The 15,536-nt window shown below is 25.0% G+C and overlaps 1 protein-coding gene across 11 annotated transcripts in view; it reads left to right on the top strand.

The window, feature by feature from the left end:
- The window catches only part of LOC107065355 (uncharacterized), a 67,345-nt gene extending 61,354 nt beyond the window's left edge, over positions 1-5,991 (top strand). For all 11 annotated transcript variants that reach the window (XM_089176103.1, XM_089176101.1, XM_089176102.1 and 8 more), the window contains 3 exons: positions 1,236-1,373; positions 2,319-2,619; positions 4,124-5,991. In XM_089176103.1, the coding sequence (XP_089032229.1) occupies positions 1,236-1,373; positions 2,319-2,619; positions 4,124-4,183 (499 nt within the window). In that variant the 3' untranslated portion in view covers positions 4,184-5,991. The remainder of the gene's footprint in view (positions 1-1,235; positions 1,374-2,318; positions 2,620-4,123) is intronic.
- The last annotated feature ends 9,545 nt before the right edge of the window (positions 5,992-15,536 follow it).

Here is a 15,536-nt window from a genome sequence, read left to right as displayed (position 1 = left end):
TTGTCCATTTTTTTTAACTTTTTAAGTTTCATAAGATGTAGTACTGTGATTTGTGTTTGATGGTTGTTTCTAAATGTCAAATAACAATGCAGTAAAAAAATATGACACGAGGGTCATCAATGACTGATATTAAGTTTGATCGTAGCGCCACGGGGGTTACAAATGACCCTCCCCCTCCACAGTTAGATAATTGCGCTTAATATCATTATACACATTCATTTTATTTTTATATTTTAAACAATATTTGCAACATAATGTTAACCGCATATTAACAAATTAATATTAGAGCTACGAGCAAGGCATGTAAAATTATAGTTGCATATTAAAAGTATTAATTATAATTTTTAGATAATTAATAACTTTTTAGTTAATGCAATCGATAAATAATTCTGATTAATAAGACATCCATATGTCTAGTGAAAATACAAAAACAAATTGTTAATAATACAATTGTATAATATATAAGAACTAAATGAATTCTTATAATGGTTTACTGTTTCAAAAGATGACATACATCCAAAGCCATTTTAATGGCAGTCAATAAAACAAAGTTTAATAAAGACAAAAAAGAAATTATTAGAAATATTCAAAGTGGTTATAAAGGAAACAGTGTTTAGAACGTTGCTAAGTTTCTTCAGTTTGAATTCGAAGAAATATTTTGAGTCTATGAAATTCAGAGAAATGATCGACATACATATGCCCACGTACGATGTTATAATTGTCAAATTGTTCCTTCTTAAATGTATCCTCTCATGGTTTCGAGAAAGTCACTATTCGTTACGTTCAACTTACATGAGTCAAGGAACAAAAATAAATGTGTTCAAATAATTTCCCGTGCAATCAAGGGAGAATGATTTTCTTGGAAGTAATACTATCATTGTCATATTAAATCATATAAGATAAACAAAATTCATCGTTAAAAATATGATATTAATTATAAACAATTTATTCATTCAAATAGAATTGAAACAATTTGTTTCTTTATTTATTTTTTAATATAAATAATTTTAATATATATTACCAATCATTTAATTAACTAACAATCTCACGATTTTATTCTATAAATATTTTATTTGTATTTTATTTTTTAAAATCATTGTATTGTAAAATAAATAATGAAATGAATTCTTTTTTCCAATTTTTATTTAGTTTATTGTCGTAATTATTGTTATATATGATATAAGTGTTTTTTTTATATTTATAATTTTAACATAAAATATTATTATTTATTATAGATTGGATCATTACAAAAGGCCACCAAGTCGTGACAGTTCCGTAGATCGTTATGCCAGAGCTCATTCCCGATTAACTGGATCAAGACAGCCGTCTGTTGATAAAACCATAACAAATCCATCCACGGATTTAATCGACAGGTAAACAATTAATATTATTAATCAATAATAATTTAATAGTTATAATTAGGTATTATTGTTTAATTTAACACTTATTTAATTCTTTTATTAAATTTAATGATTAACTTAACATTTAATATTAGGGTTAACCAAAAGTTGGTGCTTTTTAAATTAATATTTTCAAAGTAAATTTTTTATATGAATAGTATCTTTAAAATATAGAAAGACAAAATTTGGTACTGGTTTTCATGCATACCAAAAAAAAAACAATAAATTTTGTTTAGATTATCGGAATCTAAATTTTTACAAAATATCAATGCAAATTTACTTTATAATCAGTGTACTATTTCTTAAAAATCTATTTATAAATTATATTTTTTATTTTATTACTGAGTTACATTACTTTATTACCTTTAGACATTTTTCTAATATTTGATTTTTTATTTATATTATTTTTTTTTTATTATTCAACTTATTTTTTTTACTTCTTGCTAGTATTTAAAAATATTCTTTAGATTATATTCTGTTTTTCTTTATTGAAAGCACAATAACGATATTATACTATCTAACTATGTCAGAAATAAATGTTTATCAATTTTAAATGATGTATTTTTATTTTACATTAAACTGCACACATTGTGTTCAATTAGCTCCTCGTAATAAAATTTTTTTGATAAGCGAATTGCTCACACGGTATGCAATCAACTTATTTATGCAAATTCACTTACGAATTGTGTAATTTTCATAGTAAACACTATTTTTTTTTATTAAAAATTAACAATATAAAAAAAGAAAAATGACTCTAAGGAACTGTGTTCAAAAAAAGTCATTTGGTTTCGAATGGATTAAGTAAAAATTTACAATTCCATTGTGTGCGTGTGTGTGTGTGTGTGTGAAAACAACATTTTATTGACAATAATAATTAAACGATAATATTATAAAATGAATAAAATGTTGTAATTTAAGATCAACGAGGGCACCCAGTGTTATGCGATCCGGCACACCATTGAATGGCTCGGTAATAGGAAGCGGAACGGCGACACCGACTTATGCGGCATCAACTTCCGGTCAATTTGAAGGAGCACTTCTAAAGAACCGCAACCTTGGTCAAGACATCCTACCGAGTCCTGGCCAACCTAAACGAACCGAGAGCCTCTATGTTACACCAGCACGTACTCCTAACATTTCCGGTGGTGGAGGTGGAGGTGGAGGTGGTGGTGGTGGTGGGGGTGGTGGAGGAGGTGTTGGAGGAGGCGGTGCATCTAAAGTGAGTTTTTTTCAAATTAATTTTATCCTTTTTTTTCTATCTTTCTCACACATATTATTACACTTGTTGAGAATATATTCATCTGGTTTTGAAAAGGAATCATGGCATTTACTTTTGTTTGCGTCGTTCATACAAGTCAAAGGTTATCGTACATAAATATTGTCAAACATTGTTTCGTACATTGAAATTAATCGTTTTGTTATATTTTTTATTTTTTATTATTTTTATGTCTAATACATTACGATCAAATGTATTTTATATCTGCATTGAAATACACTATTATTCCATTTTTATATTTTAGTCAGTTTTAATTATTTTGTTATATCGATTCTTTTTTTAACAGATTCAATTCTTTAAATTTTTAAATTTCCGTTGAAATTTTTTGTTTGAAACAATTGACAATATTATTGCGATTTTTATAGGATTTCATTTATTTTATAGCATAATTTATTTAAGATCATCAGATCTAATAGCACATACAAATTTATTGTCGATATAACAAATATCTTTAATGTTTCATCATCCTCGGATAAATAATAAGAATTTTCTCGGAAAAATGTTCTTAAATCAAGAAAAAATTAAATAAAAAATTCCATAGAATCAAATAATGCACAAATAATTTAAACGATATGAACAATAAGAAAAAAATTAATTTTACTTATCGAAAAAAAAATGTTTCGTACAGATACGATCATTTTTCTAAAACTTACATAAATCAAAGTTAAAACACTTTTTTAACATAAATTCATTCAAATATTCTTTTGTCTATTAGTATATTACATTAAAATTACTCTCATTAATTTATAAAATTATATCAAAACCATTCTGACAAATTCGCTTCTGTAAAAAAAGAAAGATCACGAATTAACATTATGAGATAAGACAATTTTTTCTTTCAAAAACTAGAATCAATTCTAAACTGTGTTATCGTTCAAATTAATAAAAAAATTATTAACATTATAATCATTTTTAATATTATCATCCAATAATCAAAAGAATCAAACATAATTGCCCGACATTTAAGATAACCAATTTAATTGTATATTATACAATTTGGAAATTAAAAATAATTTCTTTATTAAACATAAAAAAATTTGCAATAAATTAACGATACAAATTAGGATAATATCATCAATATTAAAATGAAATTAAATTATAAAGTTTTAACGAAACGATAAACACTTTATTTAGTTGATCGAATCATTCTATCATACTTCTTATTTTTAATCCTAATTTTTGTCTATGTTAAACACTTGTCATTTGTCTCTCTCTCTCTTTCGCTCTCTTTCTATTTTTCTCTCTTTCTCCTTCTTTTTTGATCTTTTACTCTTTCTCTCAATCTAAACTTTTCTTATAATCCATTTTAAAACCCTTTAACAAAACCATCATTTTTCCCATGTGATCCTAGCAAAAGTTTCTCTATCTTTTCTTCTATTTGTGGATTTTGTCTTTCTCTGTGTAACCGTGTGGCGTTTGGTGCTGTGTTCTGTGCATGCCATCCCAGGACGCAAGCCGGACGGTCCCCGCCTTCGCTGAAACGTCAAAGAGCCGCGCAACTCTATGAGTATAAGTATTATAATAATCTGCTGTAGGTATTACATACAATACTACAGAATATGATTTGTATAAAAAAAAAAAAAGGAAAAACATCATTACTATTATCAAACGATTATCGTTGTTAATACAGGTTTTACACTTTTAATTCAAACTTTTTTGCTAATCAAATTCGCACGTTTGCCAACCAAACCATAATCTTTGCGCAAAATCAAATTTATCCTCTTGTAAATGAATTTTTGTTGTATTTTTATGTTTTCTTTTTTATTATAACACAATTATATGTAAATCTATTATTAGGGAATTCAAAATTCAAAATATCTTTATTCCATAATAAATAATTAATAATTATAATTATTACATATATTATAATTATTATAATTATTAATTATTTACTATACATGGAATATCTTCGATTCATTGCAGTATTTTCTTTACTAATAATAATTATATTATATTTAATTATTTATTTATTATTTCTCTTTTCTTTTTGTCTGTGTAATAAATTAAAATTAAAGGACTTAATTTTTTTTTAAATTATAATCTCTGTAAAAGACTCAGGATTAAAATTCTTACAGATAAATAACACGTAATTTGAAGAAACAACGAAATACATATAAATTCATAACAATTAATTATTGATTGTTACGTTTAAAATTTTAAATAAGCTATTTTTTGAAATATTATTTTTTAAATATTAAAAATAATATGCTCACAATATAATCTGTCGAAAGATGTTAATTTGGAATGGAAAATGTTGAATATGATATGCAAAAGGGGTACAAATTTATATTGCAAAACCTGTTATGCGTTATTTGAACCAAACATTGAACGAATTTTGAAAAACAATTAGTAATTGAAAGCATATTAAAATATCGTGATAAACTATCCATCCATTTCTTACACATATTTATTTTGAAGCTTTTCCAATGTTATTATAATATATATACATATATATATATACCTTAAATACTTATATGTTATTTCTTATGCAAATTACGGTTCACATTGAACACCATACGTACAAAAGAAAAATATCTATTTACTGATCAAATAAAATGAACTTGTTTCATTCATTGTCTCGTTATAATCACGATTTTGATGAAAGGCACTTTTAATTATGTGTCAAGGAAAACAAGAAGAAAAAATTAAATGAAATATAAAAATATTTAGTTTGATAAATAATTATTAAAAAAAAAAATATGAAATAAGGATCAACCAAACGATCGAATGATCAACAACAACAACAAAAAAGACACTTACAATGAAAGATATTTCCGATAATGCTTTAGATTAGATGTTTTTGACAGGTTGCTTCTAAACGGCTGTTATTAGACCGAGGCCTTAGCTAAAGAAAAACTTAATCTCGCCATATTTTAATTAGCGAGAGTTATTTGTGGTGAAAAAAGAAAAAAGAAAAAAGAAAAAAGAAAAAAAAAAAGAAAAAGAAAATATAAGAGAACGCACGTACCTGTTTGTAGTTCGTTATTAGTCGTTTATCTTATATGAAAGAAATGAAGAAATAAAGGAAAGAAGGCACAAAAATGCGTATTTTGCAAAATGTCATAAAAGATAAATTATTTTATTTTATGCAACGAAGCTCAAATATAATATTTACGCCATTTATAAATGCCTTCTTGTCCGATAAACAAAAACCAGACGTATTTTTCTATTAATAATAATGAAAGGATGCGACAAATCGTAACCATCTTAATGGCAGTGGTTCTTAAAATTTTTCGATTCTTAGCGACCATGCTGAATCTAAATTTTTCCAAAGTACTTTGTATGATATTTTAATGCAAATGTACTCAATTTTTTGACTTTGAGGACTTCAAAGATCCATTTTCAGTATCAAATGATTCCCACATTGATGCTGATAACCTAAAAAAAAGTGAAAAGAAGGTCATCGGATAGGAAAACTATTGTTGTATTTAAAACTTTCGGTTCTGAGGGCAAGGGGTTCTAAGATGAGGGATAAGTGGCTGTTTAGGAAGGGATAAATAGTTAATTTTAGTGACTAAAAAAAATTGTAAATTCATGAATAGGTGTGTCAGATTATACTGGAGAGGTTTCTAGGTCGCAAATTAAATATGGCTGTTTTAATGAGTACTCTTTATGAAATAATCAATAATTATATGCTAGGTTAAGGTTAACATAAATGAAATACATTTTAAATCACAAAAAAATAAATAAATTTAATTAATTATATAAATTAGAGACATGAATTGATCATATTGATTGGTATACATTTTTTTAAATCGTGGAATTAAATTTATTACTGAACACAGTTTTTTCTTCATATTGATTTTCTTCTTTATATTGATTTTCATGCGATGCTTTAATTTTATCAAAATCCAATCTCACACAAATAAGAAATCGCAAATGGAATTGAAATGATGAAAATTGTGTAATATTTCGCAATACACTTGTAAGAAAAATGGCGGCTATCTAGAGCGCCAAAGTGTACACTTTGAGAACCACTGATCTGTACTATATTATAATTCGTTGTAGGTTATGATAATGTCGCAAAAAAATAAAAAATAAAAATAAGGAATAAAACAAAATGAATATTCACGTATTTAATTCTCTAAGATAAAAATGTGCTGAGAATTGAAATATTTATATGAAATATGAACATAAATACTGGACAGTTCCTTTTGTAAAAGAAAAAACAAACAAAAGAGGAAACAATAAAATACCCTCCGATTTATTTTTTTGGCTTGAAAGTAATAAAACAGGAGAGGTCGGTTTTAGAAATAAATAATTATAAAATATAAATTAAAGTAAATAATATTTTAGAGACTGCTGCCGAGAATAAATAATAATAATAATAATAACAATAACAATAATAATAATAATAATAATAATAATAATAATAATAATAATAATAATAATATTAATAATAATTAAAGAATATATATAAAACGTTAAAGTAATATAAACGAGTGTCTGTATTTTATGTCTACCTGAATGTAATTACAATAACGTATTAAATAGTTTAACGAAGGAAACAAAATATATTTTAGGATCACACATTCGTTATAAATTAGTTTAAATTTATGAAAACACATTCGCGACTGGCGTTTGTTGAACAGCATAAAATAACCGAAAATCGAATATAATTTTAACAAATTATTTAAACGTGTATGAATATTAAAAATATTGCTTCTTAATATCGCGTTTATAATCATTTATTTAAAAAAAAAAAATTCATAAACAAATGAAATATTTGATTAAAAATTTCTGCAGATATAAAAATTGCACAAGAGCTGTTTAAATAAAACAATATATATATATATATATATATATATATATTTTTCCAAATTAAATATAATAAATTGACCTTAACGTAAAATTTAATAACATTTTTACAAATTTGTATTAAATAACACGTGTTATCTAATAATATATATAAAAATATAAAATAGACAATATTAAATGAACAAACAATACTACAAATTGACGATCAAATTTAATCGGAATAAAACAAAATTGAACTAACTATACTAACGAACGATTCAATTATCAATTTTGAAAATTATCACACCAACATTCACCCATAAAAATAATTTTTACAGATCAAATTGAATTAACGTTAACCGGTCTCGAATGTGTTTCAAAAAAAAAAAAAAAATAAACTAACAAAAGTAGACTTCCGTTGTATCGTCTTCTTCTTGTGCGTTCATCTTTTTCAACGTAAAAAGACAAAAAAAAAAAGAAAAAGAAAGAACTTAAATTAAAAAGAAAGAAGATACCTTTAGAAATTTGTTGTATGTAAACCGATGATCGTATATTATAAACGTGCTCACGTACGCACACACACACACACACACACATACACGTACACGATAAATTACACAAAAAAAGAATTTTGTCGCAAGCACAAAAAAGAAATGGAAACATTTAAGAAAACACACACACACACGTATATAAAAACACGATTTCATTGTTCTTATGTACGTTAATTAAAATTAAGATAGGAGAAAATTAAAAAAAAAAAAAAAGGTAAGGAAAATAATTGAGGGGTGCGGTGTGGAGGCGGGGACCAGATTTTTTACCCGTACTTTAAATTCTTTCTTTCTGTCTATCTATCTGTCTGTCTGTCTATCTGTCTGTCTCTTTCTTTCTCTGACATACACACACACACACACACACATTTTTCCTATCCTTAAACTTCCTCCCACTACCCCTTCCCCCTACCCCAATTCACAATTCCCATTTTTCTTACTTCTTTTTCTATCTATCTTTTCTGTTTTTTACTTTATTATTAATAATTTCATTCATTTTATCATAGATTTTTCTTAATTTATTTTCGTAAAATTGTTGACACCCCACCAATCATCTCTTCGTAATTCTTGAAAAAAAAAAAAAAAGTAAAACAACATTTAAGGAATATAACGTTCGATCATATTATCTTTCATCTTAAAAATAATTTCAATTGATTATTATATTTATTTTCGATAATATCATCTTCTTTTCGTAATATTACGATTTACATCGATATCGATGAAATTAAAATAAATCAAAAAAAAAGAAAAGAAAATTCTCAAATAAATCTCGTAAACCCTCCACCTCCACGCCGCTTATTATTTTTCCTGTTTTTTAAATCAGAGACATTATTTTTCTAACGCGTTTGCTTTTTACTGCTAATAGTATTACTACCACTGTTACTATTATTAATACTGTTACTACTACTACTACTACTACTACTACTACTACTGCTTCTATTACTACTACTATTATTATTATTATTATTATTTCAATGCATTATGATTATTAAAATGCATAAATCAACTCTATGGTACTTGAGTACGTGCCAATTAACTTTTTTAATAAAAAATAAATAAAAAAGAGAATAAAACAGAAGGAAATTGATGAAATACGCTATTCACGAAATAAGTCATTTATTTGATGGATTATATTATTGGTTGTAATTGACGAGTACACTCGTCATGAAGAAATGTTAATATTTTGTGTTATAACGTGTGTAGACGTCACGCGTTTAAATTATTTATCAAAAAATTTATGAAAGTTATTAATTATATTCGTAAATTCGTAAATTTCACAATGTTGAAAATATTTGAAGATGAATGAATGATGAAAAAAAATGAAGAAAAAATATATAAATAATTATTATGACAATATTGTGTATATCGTCAATGTTCAATCAAAAGTTAATAATTATACAAAAATTCAAGATAAGTTTCCTATCTATTCCATTAAAAATTAGAAAGCATACTTTTTCCGAACACAATTTTGAAAAATGTTGTTTTATGAAAAATTTATTTCACTAGCTATAACACAAATTAGCATAAATAATAGTTAATAACTTTTAACTGAACATAAACGATATAGCAAACATACACGAAGACTTTTAAATTGTTATTTAAAATAATATTCGGAAAGAATGAAGATATTGGTGTTCGATTTATAAAGTGCCATTATGTATTGTACCTTTCTTTATTGAATACCATTCGTCAACGAAAGATTAAATTTTCTAATTAATCATTTTTCTAACAATAAATAATTGATTTTTGATATTTTATTTACATAATACTATTTCAACTACACGTTTAAATGAAGTAAATTAATAAATTTTAGCAAAATATAAAATCAATTAATTTTATAACAAATATATATATATAACAGTTATTTAATTAAAAATTTAATTATAATATTACAAAAACAACTATTAGTTTATTGACGAGTATACTAGTCATAACAATTCATTTCAATGACACAATTTAGGTAGACACTTTTCAAAAAGGTCGATATTGTTAACTAATTAATTAATAATGATAAATAACCATTGGTTCTAATTATCAAGGCCTATATATTCCAGTAATGTGTATTTAAGGAGTAATTTTTAAACGAGAAAAATATCAAAATGTGCTAAGGATGATGAAAGAAATGAATTTTTTGCTATTCTTACATGAACCATCTCATTCCTTTCATCGATTTTCTGACACCTGCACGAAATGTTCTTTTTGCGTTATAATATATTTTATTAATAAATCGATAACAATGTTTATTGATAATAATAATACGTTAGCCACGTTGAACCTTTTTCAACATTTTACAATTTTGATGCAATATTTCTATTGCATTTTGTATATTACGTCAAGAAAATAAAATTAAATATCGTTCGAACAATGTTTTTCTTTTTTTTTCTTGCGAATCAAAGTCAGAAATAAAAATAATAAAAAATAAAATAGAAACGTGATATAAATTGATTTGATTTGAGGTTAGATTCAACGTGGCACAGTTTAAACTCGTGAAATAAATAAATACGGTCGTGCCTAAAAAAAATTGTATGCGCATACAAGGACCAACGATAAATACAGTTGATCGATAATAACTGGGGAAAAAAGGAGAAGCATTCTAATATATAAAAAAGAACAAAAAAAAAAAGAACAGAAATAATAACAGAAAAAAAACAAATAAGCTTAAACGAGGGATGAAAAAAAAATTGTCGTAAAAATTCAAATCGAAGTCTACGTAATTTTCAATGAATTTTTTTTTTCTACTCTACGTAACAAGCTTACAAATAAAATTTGGATAAGCTCCTTGTTGTTGATAATAACGAATTAATTATTGTACGAAGATAATTACTCAAGTGCCAAAGTTTCTCTCTCGAAACTCTCTCTCTCGTCTTTCAACCTCGTTGGAATTGAAACATAAACATTTTTTCAAACTCGTGCGGGTGGCAGAATAATATAATAATATAATATATTTTAACAAAAATAAAAAGAAAACTCAAAAAAAAAGAAAGAAATAAACTAAAAACAAATCTTCATTTTATTTCGATTGAAGTATTATTTTTAAAAATCATTGCGAACGACACGAAATAACCTAAAAGAAACTTTTCACTTCAGCTAAAACATTCCAGATCAACATTTCGCGTAGCGATTATTATAATAAAATGATTATTAATAATTAACGGAATTTTATTTGATCAGACAACGAAGTTACCAAATGTTGATTCGATGTATTGAATGTATTTATGTATACGATGTGTGTGAGTTGTTGTTTAAAAAAACAGATATTAAAGTATATCGATTGTATTTCAAGAATTTAATTTCGTTCAACTTCGAAATCCTAAGATCGTTATTAGAAATAACAGGAATTTTTATTCATGTGAATATTGTCGTGAATTATTTTGTTAATGTAAATAACGAATTTTAGTTTGCAATTTTTTCGTGTTTCATTATAATACTTTTAATTAAAAAAAAAAAAACAAATTTGTAAGGAAATTAATTTTTTTTTTAGACAAAAATAGTTATGCATTTAACGAAACTACACTGAAAAAATTTCTGTTACTCGTATAAGTGATGTCTCCAGTTTCATTGATGTAAAATGTGAAACTTAAGCACACTTTACACAGTATGATCGCACAGCTGTGGTTTAAAATTACATATAAAACAATTACTTTAAAAATTGAAAAAATAATAATTCCCGTTTAAAATTAAAATATCACAATTTGTAACTTTTTCTAAACATATTTTTATATTTTAAAATTTTTAATTGTGTATCTATTACTATAATTTTATCCTGATTATGGATAATGATGTACAAAACAATTCACAAAAGTTTCAGTTTCTTTAAATTTCGGCTTTTTAATTCTTTAATTTGTAATTGTGCAAATTTGAATAATCATGTTCCAAGAAAAATGCATTGAAGAAAGTCAAAATAATGATAGTTTTTTGTCCAAATTTTTCTCAGAAAATTTCAGAAAAATCGATTTATCCAAAACTTTATATCAGAAAAATCTTTTATTAAATTTAATTTCATCAAAAGAGAAATGATAAACATAAATTTGGCAATGAAATGAAATAAACAAAGTTGAATCCGAGAGGGTTGTCTTCTAGTCGACAAATAATTACGTTTACATATTCCTCAATTTGTGTAAACTTTATGCACGTGTTTTTGAATTGGGAAGCTCTGCATTGTTACGTGATCGTGTTAGAAATGATTGTGCCAAACTGTACTTTACGCAAGAAAGTAACATCGTTTAATCGAGCCTTGACTGAGTTCCAAGAAAGTCAAAGAACAATCAAAATGAGAAAAGCCCGTGCTCGTGTTTCTTTCTACTAATTTATATCTACCATAAATTTCTTTTATTTTTCTTTACCTCATAATGTAATCAAAAAAATGTCTACGTGATAAACACATCGAGTATTTTAAATTTCGTACAGAAGTTTAAAAATTCGTTTAACGAATGCTGAATTTATCTTATAAATTAGTTTGACTACAACTTTTAAATAACACATTAAACCAAATTTTACTGTTAATTTTTTTTCTTTTTCTATTGTTTATTACTTCTAAATTATAGAAAATAATTTCTACGAAATTTATGTGAAACACATTGAGAATAAATTTATTTTAGAGTTTTTTAATTTTAGATAACATATTGAAAAAAATTTTATACATCTTATTTATTTCTTTTTTTACTTTTCGTTACGTTACAATTACAAAAAATAATTTCTAAGAAATTGATGTGAAACATATTGAGCGTAAATTTATTGTAGAATTTTTTAATTTTAGATAACATGTAGAAACAAATCTTACAGTTCATTTATTTTCTTTTTCTATTTTTTATTATTTTTTGTAATTATAGAAAATAATTTCTACAAAATTGATTTGAAACATATTTCGAATAAATTTAGATGGTAAACTTAATTCCTATCGTGATAACTATTTCTCTTTCATTTAAATTTTTTCCACAACATGTAAGCATCCTAAAACAGCTATTGAAATAACATTTAACACGTTCAATAATTATAAAAGCGTTTGAGTTAGGTTTCCATTGAACAATTCTTGCAATTCAAAGTTTTCTCGATTTTTTACTCTTTTCTTTGTTTCTTACTTTAAAATCACAATTTTAAAAGCGTCCAAATCGAATTCCTCGTGTTATTTCCGATGTAGTTTCATCAGCATGCACTTCGAACAATAAACGATGAATTTCAACTTCAGTTTTATTGAGATCAAAGTGTTGGAGAAACATATATCGGAACAATAGTTTATCACAGTTCATTTTTAATCGATCTTTTTAGAGCGTTGAGAAATTTTACTTGTGAAGTTTGAATTTATTTCAACAATGTTAAAATTATAAAAGACATGTGATCTTACCGACGAAACTTGTCAGTATTAAAACTAGCACCTTTTAGTATCAAACGACAGGAATTAAGTTTATCATTTAATACCCAAGAACCCTTTAACGAATGAAAGGTGAAGTTAGATTAACTGAATTAAAATTTAACTTAGTCTTTTAGCAGATAGAAAAATAATTATTATATCGTTCATTTTTTATTTTTTCATATTTTTAAATTACAAACAATAATTTGTACTGATGAATATATAAAAATATAATACTACAGAATAAACATATAAAATATATATATATATATATATATAAAATAATTATTTAATTCATAAATAAGATAATTAGCAAAACTCGTACAGTTAATTTCACGCAAAAATTGAAACTATTCAACAAATAAAAGAGTGTATTTAATAACTTGGTCGGATTATAATTCTGTTCCTTCTGCAAATAGAAAAGCAATAAAAATATTTATTTTTCTAATTTTTGTTTTACTTTGAAATTACAAACTAATATTTCTATGAATTAAATACATGAAATCATCATTGTTTAAATCTAATCCATGAATTGAAATCATTCAATGAATACAAAGTTTGTCTAATAACTATATAGGTTTCTAGTTTTGTTTCTTTTGCAAATTAAAACAAAATTGTTAAAACAAAATATTGTACTATTTAACGAGTACTTCGAGTTTTTTTTATAAGAATATCAAAGTGCATTTACAAAGTGAAGAAAAAAATTCTTTTCATTCACAATTTTTTTTTAATCTTTAACCCTTTCGCACCGGCTGGGAGATATGCTGTCCCAGTCAAGAAAATCTTTTAATCAATTCAAAACTCAATTGTGAAATCATTGTTGTTGATGATGCACTGTTATGAGGACGTTTGTGCGTCTCCAAGTCCTTTAATCTTTTAGGCATAAAAGTTATATTATCAAATAATTTTTGGAGGAGAATTGAACAGATCTTTGTAATGAAACGCACTCGGACTGATTTTTCGCCATATTGAAAGGGTTAAACAAGAAAACAAAGTTAAAAAATATCCTAATTACTTGACACATCCTGTTTAAAATAAAAAGAAATTTTTCTGTCAATGTTTTTAAAAGATCAATTAAATCAAAGAAAAGAGGAAAGTATTTCAATATTGAACAATAAACAAATTGCCCATTATGAAAACCAAAACGCCCATAAGTGGGTGGTAGGGAACAGGTTGACAACCACTGTTTTAAACGAACCTCTGAAAATTACGATCTAAAAAATGACACGAACAATTTATCAAACATATTATTTATCTGTAAATATCAATGAACTTTAAGAGGTCAAGATATCACGTTAATAAAACTTTGTCGATTATTTTAAGCCTAATTAGTACTCTACGTCTTTGTAAATAATTTCGTTATCAATGCAAATCGTCAATTATTATTGTTTGATAATAAAATAAAAAAAAAAAAAAGAAAATATGTATGCAACGATCTTGTAAGGTCAAACGATTGAATTGACCTCATAAAGAAAAAAAATTTGTTTAATACAAGGTCGAGACCTTAAATCGTTCGCATGTTCTTCTTATTGCTCATTTCAAGTATCTCGAGACAAAATGAGAATTACGAGTTGAAGAATCATGAAAATCGCTATATGACTTCATTTGCTTGCCAAAAAACGTGAATCATTCGATAAGAATTTACAATTTTAATTTTTACATCTCCAAGGATCCACCCAAATGTATTTCCGGTTTAAACAGTGATATTTAAAGAAATTGTAAATCATATAAAAACTAAAGAAAAAGTTTTAATATTTCGAGATAACCGTTTTAATAAATAAACATTGATTCTTGTAAATAATATTTAACATTAGATTATAATATATAATCTATATTAATAAATAATATATAAAATTATAATATATAAAATTATATTCGATAAATAATATATAAAAATATATTCATATTTTTCCTGTAATGAGTCAATTTGACTGAAAAATTAAAATTGAAGTTTTTTTTTTTTATAAATAAAATTTTATTTTAAAGAAATTTTTATTAGAAACAATTTTTAAATATATATTCTGTCTTTAAAATACATTTTTTCGTAGATTTGTTTTATTATATTTAGCACAGACGTTCATACTTCTATTTCTATTCCATGATACTTGAACTTGACTATTCAATCGTTTTTCAAGATTTTGAATATTGGATAGAGCCGTGAAAGTATTTTCAGTTTCATTTCTATGCACAAGCAATAGATACGTATAAAACGAGTAACTTTAAAAATG

This window comes from Polistes dominula, unplaced genomic scaffold (genome assembly GCF_049000335.1).
Source record: "Polistes dominula isolate Pdom_NZ unplaced genomic scaffold, Pdom_raw_medaka contig_21, whole genome shotgun sequence".
NCBI classification, from domain to species: domain Eukaryota; kingdom Metazoa; phylum Arthropoda; class Insecta; order Hymenoptera; family Vespidae; genus Polistes; species Polistes dominula.
The sequence above is the reverse complement of the archived record's forward strand: the minus strand, read 5'-3'. Positions and strand labels throughout refer to the sequence as shown.